The sequence below is a fragment of the Pleurodeles waltl genome, chromosome 5, assembly GCF_031143425.1.
Source record: "Pleurodeles waltl isolate 20211129_DDA chromosome 5, aPleWal1.hap1.20221129, whole genome shotgun sequence".
Lineage (NCBI taxonomy): Eukaryota > Metazoa > Chordata > Amphibia > Caudata > Salamandridae > Pleurodeles > Pleurodeles waltl.
The window spans coordinates 217,764,162-217,786,754 of record NC_090444.1 but is presented as its reverse complement, the minus strand read 5'-3'; the positions used below and the strand labels follow the sequence as shown (position 1 = coordinate 217,786,754).

General features: G+C 44.3%; 1 protein-coding gene across 1 annotated transcript in view; it reads right to left on the bottom strand.

Moving 5' to 3' along the window:
* The window catches only part of LPGAT1 (lysophosphatidylglycerol acyltransferase 1), a 346,210-nt gene that overhangs the window by 142,994 nt on the left and 180,623 nt on the right, over nucleotides 1–22,593 (bottom strand). Inside the window, exon 5 of the mRNA XM_069233932.1 lies at nucleotides 5,620–5,893. Within this exon, the coding sequence (XP_069090033.1) occupies nucleotides 5,620–5,893 (274 nt within the window). The remainder of the gene's footprint in view (nucleotides 1–5,619; nucleotides 5,894–22,593) is intronic.

Here is a 22,593-nt window from a genome sequence, read left to right as displayed (position 1 = left end):
AATATTAATGCGGGCACTCTGTCCTCCCATGCAAAGCAGTCGTTACTCTGATAATTAAAGAGGAACAAAAAATACAAAGGTCGTATGTTACATTCCCTATTTGACTGGTTAAGCAAATATTTCAGGACCTTCTCACCACACCATACTCGTAAAACCACGAGCTCCTATTCTTCATGAGATGCCTCTCCTCGGCCATTCATGAGCACCTGTTCTGGGGCATCATCTGCAGCTGCCCCTAGCACAGCAACGCCACACGTGTCTGTGTGCGCCACTGAGCTGTCCTGACGTGCACTTATTTGCGTGCACCCTGCTGTTTTTCTTTGCACTCCGCCCTGTGTATTGGAGTAGCGTAATTTTGACTTCAACTGTGTACCTTTCAGAAGTAACATAAAAATGTAACGGACACCATATATTCTGTGTGACTTAACATTGTTACTGTGAAGTGAAGCATCACCCCCATTACTGAAGGTGAACTCACTGTAGAAATTAGTTTCATACATACATATGAGTTCTAATGTTTAAGTTAAACATAAAGATTTGTAGTTCTCACTCACCTTTACATTTGTATCTCGATGTATTGCATTTGCCAAAAGGTACATTACCTATGTAATCATGAATTAATTTATTCATGTTTTGCATTTATTATGACATTATGCTTTGAGTTATAATTGAGTATTAAAAAGTGCACATTGACAATAAGTGGCTAACTTAGCTTGAGTAGGCCTTCATTTTAACATGTGAAACGTATCTTCTTGTGCTCTGCATGTTCGCATTCATGATTTCTTGGTTAGAGAAAAGAGTGTTGCGTATTATAGACAGAGAGGTCTGAGATGAGAAATGTTGGCACAGACCAGATGATTTAATGAGCAGAAGAAGCCTCCTATTCATTGCGTATCAGACACAGAGAAACTCAAGGTTAACATGGTTATTGAATGTACGCTCTGTGACAAAGAGTAAATAACTGGATTCCTGGTGACATGTTGGGAGCTACTAATGCTCCTGAAACCCTCCACCTTTAGTTAGTGTTCACACTGCTAGCATTACAGCAGACTCCTTAAGGCTTGGAGAGGTGCAGACCTCCCAGTCCCCTTTCTTTTAAAGTGCATAGCCTTATGCTAACACTGGTTTCTGTTCTTTTGAAGACTTCTACTGGCGTCTTTAGGATGCCGACACCTACCTTGCTCTTTCCCCAAGACCTGTGAGACCTTACCCTATTTAGTTTAGAATCTAACTAGTTGTCCTTAATTATTGAGGAGGAGTAACTTAAATTTCTTTAAGGAATATCAATTCCTGTTTCTGTATTTGTGGGATTGTAATTCTTATTTGCCTCAGACTATTGAGACTGAATTTATTCAGGCATCTCAGCTTGCTGGTTCTGATTGTGGCTGGCCAATTGCTTGGTTGCCCTCCTAGGGCAGAGAGAAGGTCAGTCGTGAGGGAGAAGTAGAGCATGACTGTTTAGATGTCACTGAAGTATGCACAACAAGCCAAAGCCAGACATTCGAGATGAGCCACCACCTGTGCCAGATTTCATATACGGTTTGCTAAAGGGTCTTGTCTGAGAGACCACGGAGGACATCTGAGCACTGTCCATGCAGTTTGTACGGTCTCAGACATTTAAAAAAAAACTGGATTTGTGAAGTGCTCTCCGCACGGGTGGCTGAATTAGTCACCCTTAACAGAGCATACTGTGTTCCTGAACAGCAGAGGGTGACTACTGTCACTGATATGGCAAAAAAAGAGAGAGGGACAGGGTGATTAAATAAGGTCCAGTGTACGGCCTCCCAAAACACTAAGCGCATCACAAAAGAGTACACAATTCCTAGACACCAAGATTAAGAGAACAGGTTCAACTCTGACCCTTCCAATAATCATAGGTACAGGCCCTCACACATCCACTGGATGTCATGCTTCATCATGGGGCCTGCTCCATGTATTTTCACTGATAGCCATTATGGGTTTGGTGTGGTCCATGACTTTGGACAGTTATGGTCACAGAGAGGTTTCATGACCTCTTACGGCTTTCCAATTCAAAATGGAGTTTATGATTATAATTTACTCAAAGCTCTGCAGGTTTCAACTCAAATTGCAGCCTTGAAATATTATGCACACAGCAGAGGAGATGACTACGTGACAGTGGGCAATAAGTACACAGCTGAGGCTGCAAAATACTGTGCTAATAGCGCTTGTACATTCAATGATGAATATTGCAACGAAACAGCAGATGAGACAAATTGCAACCTTCTGTTAACTGCAGCTGACACATGGGAGGAAGTTAAAAGGATGCAGGAGGAAATGCCAGAGGCAGAACAGCTAGGCTGGATCAGAGAAACTTGTGTCAGAAGGAATGATGACATTTGGTTTGCAACAGAAGGAAAACCTATGTTGCCAGACAGTCTGTTGCCCCTTATGGCTAGAAATGTTAACAGTCCTGCCCATGTAGGGAGGGATGCCATGGTTCAACTGTTTCAGCAGATGTGGTTTAACCTCAGATTTAGACTGATGGCTGAAGGATTGTGTCACAGGTGTGCTGTGTATCAGCAGATGGATGTAGAAAAGAGAACTGCAGTAACATTAAGCTACATAGGAAGATCAGGAGATCCCTTTAACAGGATGCATTTGGACTTCATCAAAATGCTTGTGTGCAACGAGCTGAGACATATCCTGGTGGGTGTGTGCATCTTATCACATAGGTTTAAAGCCTACCCAACCAGAAGAAATGACAGTCTCACAGTAGCGAGGTTGTTGTTGAGGGAACTCATCCCTAGGTTTGGTTTCCCGACTTCTCTGGTGTCAACCTGAGGGACGCATTTTAACAATGAGGTGCTGAAACTGTTGTGTGCAGCGTTATAAGTGGAGCAGAGACTACACTGCAGCCATCAACCAGAAGCTTCAGTGATAGTGGAACAGGTGAATGGCACACTGAAATCCAGTCTGGCTAAAATGTATGCTACAACATTTTTTAAATGGCCTGATGCTTTTCCCCCTTGTGTTGGAGTCTTTGCAGTATTTCTGGTCGGAGAACAGGACTGTCCCCCCCCCATGAGATAGTCATGGGAAGAGCAATGAGACTGTCGGCTGTGCCTGCAAATGTGCCTCTGAACATTACCGATGACATGATTCTTGATTACAGCAAAGAACTAACTGACGTGGTGCATTCTGTGTCTCCCAAGTCGGAGCAGCCATAGCTTCGCCACATCAGGAGAAGTGCCACGACCTCAGTCCCGGTGACTGGGTCCTGGTGAAGTAGCACATAAGGAAATTGTACTTAGGACTTCATTGGCGCGAACCTTACCAGGTTATTCTGGTGACATACACCGCTGTGAAATATGCAAGTCTCCCCAGCCAGATACATGCTTCCCACACTTGCAGAGTTGAGTGTCCCCTTGATGATGTGGCAGCACCGCTCCAAGAAGTGCCAGATGTGACAGAGAGACAGAGTAAGCAGGTTAGACAAGCTGTCAGGATGAAGCAGAGCATGAAAACGGCACATGTTTGGTTTGAGGGGGGTTTGTATGAGTAAACAGCTGAAACTGAGAAAAGTGTCTTGTCTTGTGGTGATGAACGAGTAAGATTCAGAGCCTGACAAAAGACCTAGAGCTGTGAGAATGTGAGTGGGACCTGAAGCCCACTGATCAAGAAGGCAGGAGAGAGAAATACAATCTGCCTGAAGGACGTGTACCTCAGACTATTCCAGAAGGAACTGAGAATTCTGGTTTGAGTGACAGTAAGGACGAAGGAGTCGCACTGAGGAGGTAAAAAAAAAAAAAGCAGGGGTGCCCTGTCAAAGGTGCTCTTCACCTAAGTGTACATGCTTTGCTGCTAATGCCAGAGAGACAGAATTCTTGGACTTTGAGGATAACAGTGCAAATACAACGGAGCCTCCTTGAATTGAATTTTGTCGCTGGACTGGGTTTTGAAATTACTTTGCCACTGAATAAACTGACTAGATTTGCTACTACTGTGATTCCTGAAATGTGTACATATATTAGAGATTGATGAACTATGACAGGGAATTAAGAATACTGAGGAAGCTAAAGGAGCATAAGGGTGTCATTTAGAAGAACACCGAGTAGGGCTAAGCAACTCTCACAAAGATTATGAAAAATAAAAACAGTACATTTGCTGGACTTTGTATTGCCATATGCACAGGTGGAACACAGCAGAGAAGACTGCTGCTGCTATATTCCACTTAATGGTCTGGTTTTAGAGAAGTCCCAGAAACTAGCAACACAAATAGGCACATATATGTGTTAGCAGGTATATTGACTATCACTGTTTTAGTACTAATTGTTCTTCTTGTAGGACTATCTTCACCTACACCTTCTGCCGTAGTTAAACCCAAGCCTTGTGATACCCCCTTAACACCGAAACCTATAGATAGTAATTTACACACCTAAGTGACAAAGAGCTACATGTAGGTTTAGCTAGAGAAGATTGTTTTTTTAACACGTATACTGAACTGCTTATGAATATGTTGATACTATATAGATGCGAGGGACTGTTATGTCTGTATACGGTTTCCCTCAACAGTTGCAGAAGGTGTCACTTATCACCACATACCTCTGACGTATGGTGTCGCTTGTAGTCTCTTGTTGAGCCTTTTCTATGGACAGGGTTATTTTCAATATTATTTTTCAAATTATGACTTAGGGCCTTATTTGGCTGACAGAGTACTCTGTCACAAACATGATGGATATCACATAAGCACATGGCAAGACAGAGTAACATGGACGCTTGGGGGCATAATACCAGCCATGAGAGAGAGGTTGAAAACACTCATAGTGTGCTTAACTAAAAAGAAAAAAATAGCATGGACGAATTAGCAATATAATACAGTAATGTGTCCATACTCCAGGGGAAGGACAAACTCACGAAGGATAAGTAAATCCCACAGAATTCATCAAATAAGAGGCAAGCATAAAAGAGTAACTATGGGGCCAACCAATGGTAGCCAATGGGCAGACTTAAGGCCACTGTAAACTAACAAAATGTCTTGCAGAAGACAGTGCATGTTCTGTCTTTAGTGTGACGTATAAACGGAGAGTAGAGCTCAGACATATGCAGTTGATCAATGTACACAGCACATGGTCAAATCATGCACACAAAATGGTCATGGGTTCTAAGACACCCATTACTGTGTCAATGTACATAATGCAGAGCACTGAAATCATTTTGTAGCAGTACAACCTACTTATCAAATGTACATCATCAATAAAGGTACGAGTTACGTAACACCCTGCGGTGTACGAGTACTTTAATTTTACTCTGATGTCAATGCAACAGTTTTACTATTAAAGTTATGACACTAAGAGATTACTGATGACTAAAGTGTTCTCCTATGGAAAACAAAGGTGAGTATAGGGAACAAGAGGCAGAAGAGTGGAGGAAATGCCAAGCTGCATCTGTTACCAAGGTCAGAACAACCTCTGAGTGCATTAAAGTAATTTTAGGACACTATGTTCAAGTCAATTTGCTAGAATATGAAGTTACAACCAATATTGACAAAGAACATGATTCACCAATCCAGTTATCTGGAAACAGTTACTTTAACATGTTCAGGCTTGGGGGGGGGGGAAGAACTGTAGTGAAGCACCCAATCGTTGGCAGCATTCTTACCTGCATGATTAGCCGTCACACTAGATGCATCTCCATTTTCCTGTTGGGCTACAAGTGTTTTCAAAATGACCTGTGTCGCTCCTAATCGTGGCAGGGTGACATGTGTTATAAATGGCAAGTTATTTTTCTTGGCAAATTTTTGGCTTGTTTCTCTTCGTTTCCGGAGAAAGCCTCCTTCTGGAAATAAAACAATCCATTTTCGATTCCGACTTCTGTAATATCGATCTAGATGGTCCTTGAGAAGGATGAGTTGTTGGTCACGATATGGTTTGCCCTGGAAAACAAAACACTAGAAAGATTACAAACTTTCTCTATTTTTCTGAAAAAAAATACATGACTGACAACTCTTGGCAGTATGTAATCCAGATTTTGGGTGTCAATAAGGAGCTCAGTGAAACAGCCAAGAGGATGTACAAAAAGTGTCTTTGTGAGAACACCGAGCTAAGACACCTTGCCAATTCACTATTATGTACATCATGGACATGCTGTTCTGTCTTACATAATTGAAAGCATACCTGGCTCCCTGCCCTTATCTCACTCAAGACTGGATGACATAGAAAAATTGCTACACTAGGGTATTGTGGTACACTTCAGCTGTCAATTTTCTTATTTTACAAGATGTCCAAAGGACTATGTTAAATTTATGAACATTATACCCAGCTTTAGTAAACATCAAGTTATGCTGAAGGCAGTAGCAAATGTACTTGTACATACTCATATATGTCTGAATTTGTGCAATATTGGTACTAGGTTGTGATGCTGCAGTCAGCAATATCATGATAAGGTCCTGTAAATACCACTCATGCAGCTAATATCAGGGAGACCATAAAACACATGAAGTGGGGGGGGAAGTATCATGAGGTGTTACCTCGTTTTTTAAAGGGAATGAATGAGGCAAACTCAAGGTCTATGAATTCCACAAATGCAATAGATAATTGTTCCCGCATGCCATTCTTAACCTTCCTGTACTATACTGTAAAGACTTCAAGAAGGTTAGAACTGCCCAGGGGTGTAGCTTGGTCACTAAGTTTTGGGGGTGGGGGAGGGGGAGGTAGCTTCAAATTTCCCAACAATCACTCTGAGATATCTGTTAACATAGATTATAGACAAGAAGGGTGCATGAGAGAGGCTTTAGGGGCAGGGGAAAGGGAGAAGTCTATGGATCAATGGGGATACTAAGTGAGAGAGAATTCAATATTTGGTAAAATAACCTTTTTTGAAGACTTTTAACCCCTTCGCTGAAAGACGTTGGACTTTTTGTCCACATAAGGTATCCACAGCAAATTTAGAGTTTTGGCATTTTACTGGGACATAGTCCATTTTTTCTAGTTTTTGTGCCTTTAACCTCCTTCCAGTTAGTGGTAGAAATCGGTGTGAAACCAATGGCGGATCCTGGAACGCTATACATTTCTGAAAATTAGACAAGCTTCTGAATTAAGCAAGAAGTCACGTTTGTGTAGATTCTTCAAGGTTTTCCCATAGAAACTAACATTGAAATTGAGTTGGAAAAAAAAAAAAAAAACAGCCATTTGTGTCTACGTTTTCATCTGTAACAACTTCTACCTATGGTAGATTTTCGAAAGCAATATACCCTTATGTCCACTGGACCATTCTGGTTGCGGGGGTATACAGGGCTAGTATGTTCACCCAGAGCCAATAACTGAGCTGCACCTTGCAATGGTTTTTGATTGTGTACCAGGTATACAGTAATTAATTTGGTAACGTATAATGGTGCAAAATAGGCAACAAAACCTATGTATTTCTGAAATGGGCACAAGACAAGGAGTTTAGAAGCAGTGGTAATTTGCAAATTTCTGAATTTGGGGATACACATACTAGCATGTGAATTCGAGAGCATTTCTCAAATGACTTCTTTCTTACACACTGTCTTACGTTTGGGAAGGCACAAATGCATGTGTTCCCCAAGTCCCCCGATAAAAATGGTACCCACGACATGAAACAGTCCAAAACACAACGTGGACACAGCATATTTCTCTACTGAAAACTGACCCTTTTTTGCTATGTGCCTAGCTGTTAATTTTGGGTCCTAACTCAGCTGGCACACAGGGGGAAACCTAGCTAACATCTACATTTTTGAAAACTTGACAGCCAGGGGAATCAAGGTTGGAGTGACTTGTGTGACACTCACCAGGTTCTATTACCCAGAATGCCTTGCAAACCTCAAAATTTGCCTAAAACCACTTATACCTCACATTTCTGTGAAGAAAAATTCTGGTATCTGAGGGGAGCAACAAAGTTCCTACCACCCAGTGTTCCCCTCGGTCTCCTGGCAAACATGATATCTCATTTGTGTAGGAGAGCCAAGTGCCTGTGACAGGGAAAGGCCAAAAACGTGACGAAATTGAGAGGAAACCAAAGAGGGCCCAAAAGGGCAATTTCTTTTTTTTCTTTAAGGCTGACTCTGCTTTTGGCACCCACACAAGTGGGGCAGAGTATTTACCAGTACAGAAGGGGTAATGCTAGGTGGTAGGAGTTTTGTGGCTACCTGTGGATTCAGGAAGTTTCCATCACAGAAAGGTAAGGAAAATGTGTGATTCCAGTCAAAGTTGGGAGGTTTTCAGGGCATTCTGGGTACGAAAATGGTGTGGAGTGCATGTAAAGCACAACTCCTGGGCTCCCCAAGATGTTTAGTTTTCAGAGGTGTCTTGGTCTGGTAGGTTTTTCCAGATGGCAGCCTACCCAAATCCAAAACGTGCAGCCGCTCACCACTGCAAGTGGGAGGATATTGGGAGTCTGCCAAGCTCTCCTGACCCATATGTAAAATCGACACCCAAAAAGAGTCAAATGTCCTCTTGCCTGCCATTGGGATAAGATGACTGAGTCCACAGGGTGGGGTGGGGGAGACAGAGGGAGACTGTTGCACCCTTCAGTTGGGGTGGGCGCAGGACCATAGTAGTGAGCACCCCCAACCCTCAATGTTTTTTTTATTGTTTTTTTTTTTTTACACTCATTGGTGTCTAGTGGGCTGTCTGCACTCCCGAGGGGCTGATCAGGGGGTAATTACATCCATCTGCCCCCCAGGGGGACAGAAAGTGTCTCCACTTATTTGGGGTGGGGGAATAGCCATGCCCATGCTGAGCAGCCCTCACCCCTCCTCTTTTAAGAAAAAAAAAATCCCTGGCATCTAGTGGGCTGTCTCTCCTCAGGGGTGGGGGGGCTGGTTTTAGGGGGGGGGGGGGGGGGAGAATGACTGTGCCCATTCTGGGTAGCCCCCACCCCTAGACTTTTCAGGGGAAAATAATTCCTGGTGCCTAGTGGGCAGATTGGGGTAGGGGGGCGGAAAGACTGTGCCTACTTCTGGGGGTGGGGGCATTGTCTTGCCCATTCTGGGCAGCCCTCACTCCTTTTTAAATAAAAAAAAGTCCCTGGTGTCTTGTAGGATTTCTGCACCCCTAAGGGGGGCAGATTAGGAGCTATTGTCCCCATCTGCCACCCATGGGGGGCAGAAAGACTATTATATTTAAAAAAAGAATAATAATTTCAGGGGGACAAAAGCCCTTGCCCAAGGGGTTGCTCCCTCCTCCCTGGTGGCCTAGTGGTGTGGATCCCTGTTTGGAGATCGCCCTCCTGAGCTTCTACACTTACAATATACTGTCTGAAAAAATACCTGCAACATTTACTGTTCTAATGTGCACAAAGCAGGGAATGGGTGCAGTACCACAGGCTGTCACTTGGTGTCTGTTGGGATCTCTTTCAGCCACATGAGGTATTGCACCCTGCAATCTTGAATTAAACACATACCCAATGACTTTCAGGTGCCAAGCTGAAAGATGAAGTGCGCCGCCCATTTTGAGAAAAGGTTTAAGCTGTGCATTCAGGTTATGAAGGAGGGGAGACAAGAGTATTATGCTGGCTAAAAAAAAAAAGAAAAAAATAGGTAGGAGGTTGCGCTTTATGAAACTTCACGCAGCCTTGTAAAGCGCTCTTCAGATCGAGTTTGCGCTATATGAAACTTCACGTCCTCAAGTAATGTGCTCAGACACCACAAAGAAACAGTGGAATGCCCAAAACAAGGAAGAGGAAAAAACAACATGGCCACGCAGATGGAAGCTGTGAGGGAAAAGAAAAAAGTAGTGCACCACACGAAGGAATATGGCCTATTGTGCAATAATCTATGTAACAGGGTCAGTCTGCAAGGGAGTAAAGCCTCAAGGAGCGACAAACGTAACACATTTACCTACGAAATCAAGGGAATTTTGAGAGGGAGTCAAAGGAACGAATGAAAGTAATGGGCGTGAGATGGGCGTGTTGCAAGATCACAGATGTAGATTACATGTTGAAAGAGAGGGCTTGCTCACTGCCTAGGCTCAACCTAAAAAGGAAAGGCAACTGAGAGGGATGTTCCTTGGTACAGCAGAGTTAACAGTTTTTTTGTTTTTTTTGCCTAAGAAGTGGGACTGCCGCCTTCCACTGCTTAAGGCCATAAGCAATGTTAAAGCAGGTAATACAAAAGCTTGGGCACAAAACACAGATCCAAGATGATAACTGCGAGAGGAGCAAGGAGCTCAATTTTGTAGCCAAGATCAGAGTACATTATAAGTCCTCAGGTTGGTTATCGGAATTCTGAAGAGTTTGGGGGGGCTAAGTGGTAGTATTGGAGGCAAAAGAGAAATGAATGGTGATACAATAGGGCGAGGGAAATTTGCAAAGTCTTCTGAAGGAAGCATTGCGAAAACATCAAACAAGAGGGTTACATAATGTTACATGTTTTAATGATTTCTTTAGTGGCATAACTAGCTGATGCAGAGAGTATAGTAAGAGGCACGAGCGCCCAACCTTTTCTTGTAATTCTTTAATGCCATCTGGTAGGTAATCGTGAATGTGGGGAATGGTCTCTACACCACAGACTTTCCAAAACTTTACAAGGTCTTTTGTTCACTCTCGAACATAACACGTAGAAAAGGGCTGACGGGCTTGGCCTATGGGAGTTTCCATATTTACTAGTGGGAGCACATTAATAGCATTAGCAGTGCATAGAAGCTACAAGATTAGAGTTCAGATTGATTGGGTGGTTATCTAAAAAGTATATCTACTCAGCCTTGGTGATCTTAGAAAGACTTTGTATGGGGTAACTGCTACCTGCACAGGTCAAAGAATGGACCGTAAAGCAGAAGGTCGAAGCGTGGTCTAACCACCTGAGTGGAACAAAGTGAACCTGAGTAATCCAATTAGCAGAAGAAAAATCGGATTAGTAATGCGACCACAATTTGTACCATTTCCATAGCACTCTAAATGAGTCTGAATGTGTGTTTGTTTGTGTGCCTACGTGCTTCTATATTTTTTTAACACAATGTGCGAGTGCATTTAAGAGGATTTCAGCAATTGAGACTAATAACTTTTGGGTAGGATCTGTCCTGGATATACCAATACAAGAAACCTGAACCATGCAGCATTGCCATTTTCGATGCAAGCTAACCCAATAAGCAAAGACCACAGCACGTGGCCTTTCCACTGCAAAGGTCCATCACAGATACTTCAGTCCTATACCTTATGAAAACAATCAGTTTAGCACAGAGGTCAACCAAACACAAGCTATGTCTACGTAACTGCTCTCTGTGCTATTTGACCCACAGTGAAAACAGCTTGTACTGTAGACAGTGCATACATGCAATCAATTGACTGCATATTATTAATTCTATATGCACTTCAAACACGAAATGCTTGCATCCGAGTGTGCGTCTGGTGGGCTTGACACATTCAGACTGTTGCACCTATTAGCAACAAAGGTTCCTTTTAGTCAGACATCGCATTTCGTGCATGACCATAGAATAAGTTTACAAAACCATTGACGAAAGGACGGAATAGGGGAGAAATGGGTCAGACCAGAGGGAACATATATTTAACGGAGCCAGAGTGGGGTAGAAAAGAGATTAAAGGTGGCATAATCCCCCAGCAGTTACTTTACATCAGAGTTAATAGCAAAGATGCAGCATATAAATAGGAGTCTTTACAAGATGACGAAAGGAAAGCAAGTGAGGTTTGGTCCTTTTTTCCACAGCGACAGATTTTCAGAAGTGAGTCAGCCCCGGCGAATAAATGACTCAAGGCATGAGAGGTTACACTATCTGTCAGACCACCACAGAAAATCCACTGAGAAATGTTCACAAAAATTCCACTCTCAAGACACAAAGTACACTCATCTTTGTATTTTGCCGACCAATATACTTCTTGTTCCTCACCTAACTTTACCCAGTGATTAGCCAATCATTCCCTTCATTAGACCTTCGCTGCTCGTCCAAATTGGACTCAATCTAATGATTCGCCATATAATCCTGCTGCCTAACTTTGACCTGCATAGATGGTGATGCAGGGTGACAATTAGATGGTTTCCTTAACATATTTATACAATCGGCTGTCAAGTTTAATCATTAGCTAAGGCTGACTGCATCCAGTCCTTGAACAAGCGATCTGCATGCTTCACAAATCCCTTCGACCTGGTCACACAAAACAGTGAGCTTGAATCCTACATTATGCTCCTTCAAAACGGTCTGAATCTCATTTAAACAAATGTAAACATCATTGTCTGTTACTAGTTAAATGATTCCTTCAGTGCTAAAAACAATTCAATGAATTCATCTGTGTTGAGAAAAACTGTAGGAAATGTAATAATGCACTCTGGAAGTAACCATACCACAGGTTTGGCCCGAGATTCCTTCAGAAAATCATCTATTTACCAGTAAATTAACAGGTTCCACAGTCCCAAGTCTCAGCTGTACCCCTGTTTTTTGTTTTTTAAGACAGTTATTTGATGCAAAGAATTATGTATTCCGTAGCTTATCTCTTGTGGTCCAATTCACACAACTTTCCTAGCTGTGTTAATTTCCCCACATCCATATGTGGTAAGTTTTCCTTCAAGGGCAAGTGACAATATCTTCTCTCTCAACTTGCAGGAACCAGCTTTTCATTTTTAAGATATAGTTAGATATAATACAAATAACATCTTGCACTGGTGGTGTGTGCATGTGCTGAGGCACAGCGATGGTGCTCATCTTTGTGTGTCAGAAAAAGCCATAAGGACCTAGAAGGTACGTCCCCTTCCATGTGGAAAAAGCTACTATATTTAATTTTTCTGCAGGTGCACATGGGCTAGTAATAGCTGCACCATCTAATGGCAGGCCTAGAAAGATATTTGCATTTGTAGCCGCTGTTGACATTTCTTTGGTTTTAAAAGGTATACAGGGTTTGATGGTTTCTAGGATTTGATGATTCCAAGTGTTGATATCGGACTTCATTCTCACATTTATATTGGTTTGTATCTGCATCTGTTAAGAGGCATTTGCTTTAGGGAAGATGAACACACAACTTCTCCCTGCTCTTAGTTGCACTGTGGCATTCTTAAAACCTATGCCTACCAGGACTAGTCTTAATTTGATGTTTCCATTCAAAACAGGAACGGGGGCATGAAATGTGTCCTTATTGTCAGTTGCAGAATAATTTACTATTTTAACATCAACTTTCAATTATTGAGGTAAAGTATTTTCCTGTGCTTTTGCTGTGGCGATAGCAAGCATAGACAGTAGAAATATGGGCATTTCAATGCCCGCGCATGCAATGAGTATAAACAGTAGAAGTAGCTGGATACTAATGAACAGGCAGTTTCAGCATATAGAACACATGTTTAGGATTAAATATGCGAACAGGCAAATTCAGTTCTTACTGAAGGAACACTAACTTGTTATTGAAGACCATGAGTGACTCGAATGTGTTCAAAGGCTTTCAAACTACTGGCCTGCAGACCACATACCAACCAAAAAGGAAGCATGCTGAAAAACACAGCTAAAGCAATTATGGATGTAAAAGGAATGATTGTGTAGAACAGCATGGGCCAGCATGACAAAGACAGTGGCCAGCTTCGCCCATTATAACCGAGTAATTCATTCTGTTTCCATGGGAAGGAAACCAGCTTGTTTGCACACATTCTCTGTCACTGATGCCAGCTGGCCTAAAAACAAGTGTTCACGCTGACTTCCAAGAACTAACGATGCAAGAAAACCGAATCAAATCCTTCACATGGGTCAGTCAGTATAGGAAAAGAACCTGATGGCGACAGTCAGTTCAGTTTGAGCACCATGTAAGAGTCTAAGCCATAAATGTATCCTTCCATCCAAGCAGAGTTGCTTGACATAGTCACCCGAATGAACTCAGTCTGTTTCTGGGCATTTTACTCATGCATATATGTGGATCCTCGTTCAGTTGTGCTTCATGGACTTTGGCCTGCCTGCTTCCTCGTCAAAACAGAGGCTAACATATGGAGACTCATCTTTTCACAGCACACATCATCCACAACAAATCAAATATATGCTTCAAACATTCAATATACTTCTGATGGCTACACCCAGAACACTGTGCCAAAGTACCATGCTCACACCTTCTCCATGGATCAGACCAGATTAGCACTAAAAGCCTGCGAAGAGTATGCAACCGCAGCCAAGCTTTTAAATTCACACCTTGCTACGAGCCACTGTGAATGCCACTGGGCTCAGAGAATCTTTTCACATGTTCTGCACTGATTATGTAGTGGTATTCTGCCCACTTAAGAGGTTGGGTAGAAGCAAGTGTGGAATTGTGAACAGTTGTTATAAGACTCTTTCTTCCAATTGTGCTTCTTGACTGCCCTGAAAGTCTATGTCGTAGTGTTTGGTGAACGTGTGGACAGATGACCACATCGTTGCCAAGAAGATGTAATTTATGGGTGTATTGGTTATGAATGCTAGAGCGGGCCCTTTTTTTTTTTAGTGGACTGTGCTCTTGGCCTTTCTTTTAATGGCACCCCACTAATTTGTAGCAAGTATGGATGGAATGTACTATTCACTTTGTAATAGTTCCCTTTGTAATTGCCATCCCTATGTTTGTAGGTGCAAAAGACAAAGAACTAGATTACCTTTGTGTACGGTTATGACTCCTAATTAGTAAATAACTGATATTCTAACAACCAGTTTATGTAGTGCTCCCTCCCTCTGTGTTGTCCTTGGCTTTTGAACTATAACTGGTAGCTAGACTTTAGACAACAATTGTAAATTATCCTCATGGCTACCCTATCCTTGCGTATTTGTAAGTATGAATTTAGTATTGTGAGTGCCCGTAGCACATTAACTCTAGGTTACAATGTACTGGCCAACAAGATGTTTTAGCGTTAGAAATCTGTGTTGTACCCTGAGCAACGGCTCAAAAAGGATTTCATTAGTTACTTCAGAACTAGGTAAAGATTCCGCATAGGCGTAGGTGCTGACCTTGGTTGTGTACTTCTTTTAACCCCTTCAGGAACCTCTTAATGACTAGCAAGGTAAAATGGCTTACCTGTGGTGTCTATGGTATATGTCACTTTGGCAGCTAGGTATACCGTTATATATGCGTACAAGAGTTCTTGTTCAATAAGTATGTTCGGTACATAATTATGGTGGCAACCTTCAGAATGTGATGTTTTAGATTCTCTTTCCTACGCTAGTGGGCGAATGTGCACCTGCAAAAAAAGCAATTGCAACTACCACATAGGTCAGTCAGTGGTTTACACACAAGAAAGAACCACACCAGTGTTAGAAAAGTAATGTGCTATCTATTAAAACACAGGCACTAAACTAACTTTGGTATATCTCCTAACCGGAGATATACACACACAACAATGGTCGCAAAACCACCAACAAGCCGTGGCAAATGCAAGAAAGTGCTGCACAAAGTGTTGCAGGATTTCAGGGCCAGCAAGGTCCAAGGGACAACCTTTGTACGTAAGTCACTGCCAACCCTCAGGCAAGCAAGAGAAGCAGCAGAAATTGTGGGAGACCCCAGGAGAAGCTTCTGGCAGCAGGCACAGGGAGTCACAGGGAGGCCTCTGCAGCACAGCAAAGATGGATGTCCACGTCGCAGGGGTTGCAGTGAGGACATTGTTCTTGGAGTTGTGTGATGCTGGAGCTTCTTGGAGCTAGGAGGTCTTCAGACTGAAGAGCCAACAAATTTTGGCAACGATAAACAGACGTGATGCACTGGTGTTCCGGGAAAGCAGTTCCAACGAAGGACCACAGACTTCTCAGATGCAAAGAAGATAGGTCAGACCTGTGGAGAGCCACAGAACCACCACTTCTGTTGTAGAGCCTTGAAGAGTCCATGTGACAGCAGTATCCACAAACCGTCGTCTTCGTTGAGGTGCCTGCGGAAGCAGGAGAGTGAATTCTTCACTCCAAGGGAGATTCTTTCTTACTGTCCTATGTGCAGACAGAGTCCTTTGTGACTCTGGAGGATGCACGGCCACGGAGGTTGCAGAATCCTAGCAATGCAAGCGGACAAAGGTGCAATAAGAGCCCTCCTACTAGTTGCAGTCTTGTCTTGGTTCCCGGAGAAGTCCAGCAGTGGTTTCAGTATCCAGGCTGCAGAGGTGTCTTGCAGACGACACTAGGGTACCACCTTCAAGGTGGTCCTTAAGTAACCCAAGAAGGAGGATGGACAGCTTCTGCAGTGATCCACCTATCCAGGGGGAGGCGGGTCAGAGATGGTAATCTGGTGGACTGACCAGTCAGATGCTCCCAGGGGCCTCTGCCCATCTTGTTTCCAAGACGGCAGAATCTAGTGGCAGAGCTGCAACTACATTTAGGCGAGAGAACACAAACACTGGGGTTCGATCAGCAGGATCCCAGTGTACTACAGTCAAAACACACTGACACCAGGCAAAAAGTGGGGCTAACTGTCAGAAAGATCATACTTTCCTACAACATTCATAATAGAAAGACCTGCAGGCTCGAATGGGCAAAGTGCCCGCCCCTACGGATGAAACTGTTCAGGCAAACGTGTGCACCTGCACCATAAGTTTCTTGAAAGTGGGGAAAAAAGGCTTTCAATGCCAGCCGGATCACACGGAGCTTCAACAGGTTGATGTGGAGCCTGATTTCCGACGGACACCAGATGCCTCCTAACGCCACCTCTCCCAGATGTCCGCCCCCATCCCAGGCATTACGCATCTATCACTGCTGTCAAATCTGGTTGGGGAAGGGACAGGTATCTGTCTCTGACCCAATCGTGGTTTAACCACCACTTCTGCCTGACGGATGTCAAGTGCTGGAACTCTGCATGCTAACGCAGTGGTCGCAGGTTTAACTCTGGTAGAATGAGCATGCAAACCCTGAGGGGGGTGCTTTTTGGCCAGTGCGTAGCAGATCTTATCTGGAGATGGTCCACTTCTGCACTGCATGACCTTTATTTGCACCCACACTCTACAAAGAGTTGGTCATCCACCTGGAACTCTTTTGTATGATCAAAGTAGAACACCAAATGCTCTTTTTGGGTCCAGGCGGTGGAGTCCCTCTTCTTCCTTAGAAGGATGTAGGGGTGCGTAAAAAGTAGGTACAGTGATGGATTGACCTACATAAAAAGGGCGTAACCATTAATAGCAGGAAAGAGGCCCTAGTGTGAAGCACCACTTTGTCAGGATAGGCAGAAAGGTAGGGTGGCTTAGATGACAATGCTTGCAGCTCACTTACCCTGCAGGCAGATGTAATGGCCACAAGAAAGGTTGTTTTCAAAGTGAGAAGCCTGAGAGGACAATTGTGGAGAGACTTGAAAGGAGTGCACATCAGAAAGGTTAAAACCAAATTCAGATCCCACTGGGGCATAATAAATGGGGATGGAGGGAAAAGATGCTTAAGGGGTTTGAGGAACATATGTACAATTCTACAAAGAAGGCTGAAGAGGCAACCTCAAATAAGCAGAAATAGCAGACAAATATCCTCTAAGAGTTCCCACAGCAGTGACCTGCTAAGCCAGGGAAAGGATGAACAGGACATCAGGAACAGTGGCAGAAAAGGCAACAACAGATTTGTCGTGCATCATGCCACAAATTTCTTCCAGTGGCAGGCATATACCGTTTTGCTGGAGGGACGCCTGGCTGTCAAAGTTACTTTACAGACTTAGGGAGGAAGGTCAAAGGCTGTCAACTGTCGCTGCTCAATCGCCAAGCAAGAAGAGAGAGGACAGTTTCAGGTGCAGAAGCCTCCCCTGTGCTGTTACAGAAGATGCTTCCAAAGGGGCAGTTGAATCAGAGGATCGTAGGACATGTCAGCACTTTGGGATACCACACTCTCAGTGTCCAGTCAGGAGCCTCAAGGATTACTTGAGCCCAATCATTCTTGATCTTCTCGAGAACTCTGAGCAGAAGTGGTATGGGAGGAAAGGCATACAGGAGGCCTGAGTTCCACTCAAGACTAAAAGTGTCTCAAAGCGATTGCCGTCTTGGAAACTCCAACGTGCAAAACTGATGACACTGTGTATTCTCTGCAGAGGCAAACAGACCTAACCCAGGCTCTCCCCACTGCTGAAAGAGACCTTGTGCCTCCTCCAGATGGAGATGCCATTTGTGATCCTCTGGGCATTTTCGGCTGAGTTTGTCTGCTCCGGCATTCAAAGATCCTGCCAGATGTTCAACCACCAGGGATATGCCCTGCTGTTCAAGCCACGTCCGGGCACAGAGCCTCTTAAAGGGTCCACGACCCCAGAACCACATGGCGGTGGTGTTGTCCATGAACCTGCACCATATGTTCCTTGATAGAGGGGAAAAATGCTTTCAATGCCAGCCGGAGCTCCAACAGGTTGATGTGGAGTCCGGTTTCTGACGGAGACCGGATCCCTCTGATCGCACCTCTCCCAGATGGCCGCCCCCATCCCAGGAGTGATGCATCTGTCACTGCTGTCAAATCTGGTTGGGAATGAACAGGAATCTGCCTTCGACCCAATTGTGGTTTGTTAATCACCACTGTAGATCTTTTGCAGTTCCCTCCAAGATCTGGACATGGTCAGAGAGATTCCTCTGTTGCTGTGCCCCGTGGAACCTCAGGTCCCACTGCAGAGCCCATATATGCCATCTGGCATGTGTCACCAGCAGGATGCCTAAGGCCCAGCAGCCTCAGAGCCATTCTCACCAAAATCCAGAATAGAGGCTGAAACATCAGTAATCGCCTGAAAATCCTTGACTCGCCACTCGGGAGGATAAGCCTGAAACTGCACTGTGTCCAGAACAGCTCAGATGAAAGGGAGCGTCTGAGAGGGAGTCAGGTGTGACTTTGGCACATTTATAGTGAACCTCAGCGAATGTAGGAGGTTCACCGTACACTGGAGGTGGGAGACAACAGCCTGGGTGAGCCCACCTTCAACAGCCAGTCGTCGAGATAGGGTAAGACTGAAACCTCTGATCTGAGCAGATGAGCTGCAACCACCGTTATCACCTTGATGAATACCCGAGGTGCACTGGTAAGGCCAAACTGAAAGTGCTCATGGCCTACTGTGAACTGCAATTAATGTCTGTGGGCAGGCAGGATGGGGATATGAAAATAAGAGTCCTGCAAGCCCAATGCTATCATCCAGTCTCCTGGGTTCAGTGCAGATAGAACCTGAGCCAATGTGAGCATCTTCAACTTTTCCTTCCTGAGGAAGAGATTGAGGGGCGGAAGATCTAGGATGGGAGAGAGAGACCCTTGTCCTTTTTGGGAACCAGAAAGTAGTGGGAATAGCAACCACAGCCTACTTCTGACACAGGAACTTTCTATATGGCTAAGAGAGCCATAACTTAGTCGAGGACAAGCGACAAATGATCCTCTATCATTCAACTGTAGTACAGTGGCATGGATGGAGCGGTAGTCTTGAAGGGAAGAGAGTATTACCCTCAGACTATCCGCAAAACCCGCCTGTCTGACTTGGATTGCCAGCAGAGCAGGAGATGGCGAATCCTGCCACCAACTGGCCCTTGGTTGGGAGGGTGGGGTGGGGTGGGTGAGGGGGGGTTTGGGCGGGGAATGGGTGTGTGTGTGTGTTTAAGTGAGACTAGAAAGGTTTAGAGGTTCCTACAGGGTGGTGGGTGGCAGACTGTCCAGACCGCTGGCCTCCTGATCCACAAGGTCAGTGGATTCCACACCCTCAACCATGCAGAAGCTGGGCAGCATGGTAGCTGGCTAGGAATGGGCACAGTTAAAGGCCCCTTTCGATGGTGGTGGTGGGGAGGGGAAGGGAAGGGGAGGGAATGGGGGGGGGGGGAGTCTGGCTCGAGAGCAGAGTCTGCCTTGTCTCTGAAAAGACAGGTACCATCAAATAGCATGTCCAGCAAGGAAGCGGGAACATCCCCTGAAAAGCCAGATTTCCTCAGCCAGGTGTGGCACATCAGGGCCACTATCCTAGAAACTGTTCTTGCTAGCGAGATGGCTGTGTGCCAACCACAACTGATTGGGACCTTTGCCACATCTCTCCCATCAGCAACAGCCTGAGAGAGTACAGCCCAGGCCTCCCCTGGGACCTGTGGCAGCACTTGTGCTACTGTATCCAACAGCGTGTGGGAATAATGGCCCAAAGGTCATGTGGTGTTCACGGACACAAAGCAAGGCTAGCGGAAGAAAACATCTTCTTCCCAAGTGAGTCGAAACCTTTTAGATTCCCTATCCGGGGAAAGTGGAAGGGAACGCACCCTGGGAATAAGAGACTTGAAACACAAAGCTCTCAGGGGTAGGATGCTGTGTCAAGAAACTTGGGTCCCCAGGTGCGGAGCAATGGCAGCGGGCAATCATCCTCTTCACAGGAGCCCGTGCTGGGTTTGGACCGCTCCCTCAAAGCCCTCGAATGCACGGACCGGCACTCTGAGCACAACTTCAGGTCATGGTCGCACTCCATGCACCAAAGACACACAAGGTGCAGCTCAGACACGGACACTGCCTGGTGACAGGATCTACAGGGCTTGAAGCCGGTCTTTCTGGATGATATCCTCGATGTACTAGAAGTTGAACCTCAAAAGAAAGTCTATAAAATCCAGTCAAAAAATCACTAAGGGGTAGCTCTCTTCGGATCAGCGCTTGCTGGCATGGAAAGAAAATAACTGTCATCTGTGCACCGGGGTGGTGTATATATAGGAAACATGACAACATATCCAGCGCAGGCGAAGACTGAAGCAGAGCCGATCAATGCCACCTGACGAAGCGCAGGGGTACTGCTAACGGAATTCTCCCAGATCTACTCTAGACGCCTGGGGAGAATTCAAATGTAAGGAATCTGCAGCTAGATGTCTGTCAGGTGTGAGCTGCCACCACACAAGGCATTTTGCGAAAACCTTTGGAGCCGACTGTATTCCAAAAGGGAAGCAATTTGAAGTGGTAATGTAAACTGTTTACCACAAACGGGTGATATTTCTTGCGTCTGCTGTTCACTAAGATATAAAAATAGGCGTCCTTGTAGTATATGGTTGCCATGAAGTTCTCTTACTTCACCACTGGTATGACCTCATGCAGCATGGTCATTTTTAATCTTTAAAAATTTGTGAAGGAATCCGAAGTCTATGATGGACCTCAACTTGAGATCCTGTTTCAAGTTGAAGCAATACAAGGAGTACAACCCAATGCTACGCTCTCCAGTAGGGACGTTTTCAATGACTTTTTATTTTTTTTGTACCTGTTCTTTCACCTCCTGTTGTAGGAGTTTGAGTTCTTACCTCTTTTCTTTGGTTTTGCTTTTGGTGTTTTTGCTTGCAATTCTGTGCAGTACCTATGATGTACTACTTTTAACATTCATTTGTCAGCAGTGATCATCCTCCAATCATGGAGGAACCCTCTATTTTGCCCCCTACTGGTGTTAGTTGTAGGAGGTCTTTCTCTGAACAGTCACTTAAAGGTCGTTATCAACTCTCTACAGGCACGGCTTTTACCTCTTGCCCACTCTCAAAAGGGCAGCCTCTGGTTCTTTTGGTACTGCACGATGTATTAACTCCTTGTACCATGGTGGATTGCGAAGTCTGTCTACAGCAGGGCACTGAGAAAAGATCCTCTGCCTGTAGGTTTTCTTTTCAAAGCTATGACTCTATTGGAGTCTTCCCTTAACTGTAAGATTCCCATAACCTTGGCATTTTTCCTTTTTTATTTGTCACAGAGACTGACCCACAGCTGACCCAAACAAGCTTCCCCCCCAATGAAAGGCATGTTAATTATGGAGGCTTGTACTTCACGCTTGGAGACCAAGACCCTAAGCCAAGGGTGTCTCCTGAGTGTGGTACCTGTGCACAACTGTTTGGTTGCACTGTCAGCTCCTTCCAGGGCCGGTGTGAGACATATGTTAGCTATTATCTTGCCCACTTGGATTATACAATTCGTAATTTTCTTATCTTGATTTATACTAGTCCCACCTTTGGTGGTCATACCTATTCAAAAGAGCACTCCGTGTGTGGCAGCTGATCTCTCCATCTTCCTGCCTACCATGTGTATTCTCTTGCTCTCCTTGTCTAGTGGTAGTCCCATTGAAGAGGGAGCATATTCCTGCCTGTTTATTCTACAATTGAGTAAGACGGTACATTGTTTTTTTTTGTTGTTTTTTTTTTATATATGGGGTCTTGTGTTGAAAGTTTGTATTTTTTGTTAACCCTAGGTGTTACAGTTTCAAGGATGCTGGCTCCTTGAAAGATAAATTCCCCATATCTATAAAATTGGTTAGCATGGACATATACAGTGTTTTCTTTTGTGCTGGCAGGAGTGTCTTTAATAGGTAGCATGCCTCTCCTCTAAGTGTACTCCATTAGCGTTTACTGCTCTTTTAGCAAGAACGTTATACATTGAAAGGTTGTCGGGTGGTGAAGTCTTAAAGAGGTATACCTAGAACCCTAACCCCAGGAGAATCTGTGTTTAATCCTCCCCAAACATCTTGTTCATGAGCTGTGTCAGCCATTGTATTGTCACAAATATCATCTTCCTCAAAAAGCTTTTAAGGTTATTCCTTCTGTGATTTAGGTGTTAGGGGTGGTTCTGGTTTGAAATGTCATTCCATTTCACTGGTTTATCCTATTGGTTTTTGTGGTATTGAGCTTGCATTGTTTTCTTCCGACACAAAGTGCCTTTCGTTTGGTGCTGCGTGTAAGCTATTCCAGTCTTTCTTGGGGTCGAGTCATTCTTTTGCAACTATTTTGCCGTTGCCCGATCCTAATGTTCTATCAGATTTTAATAAAGGTGTGAA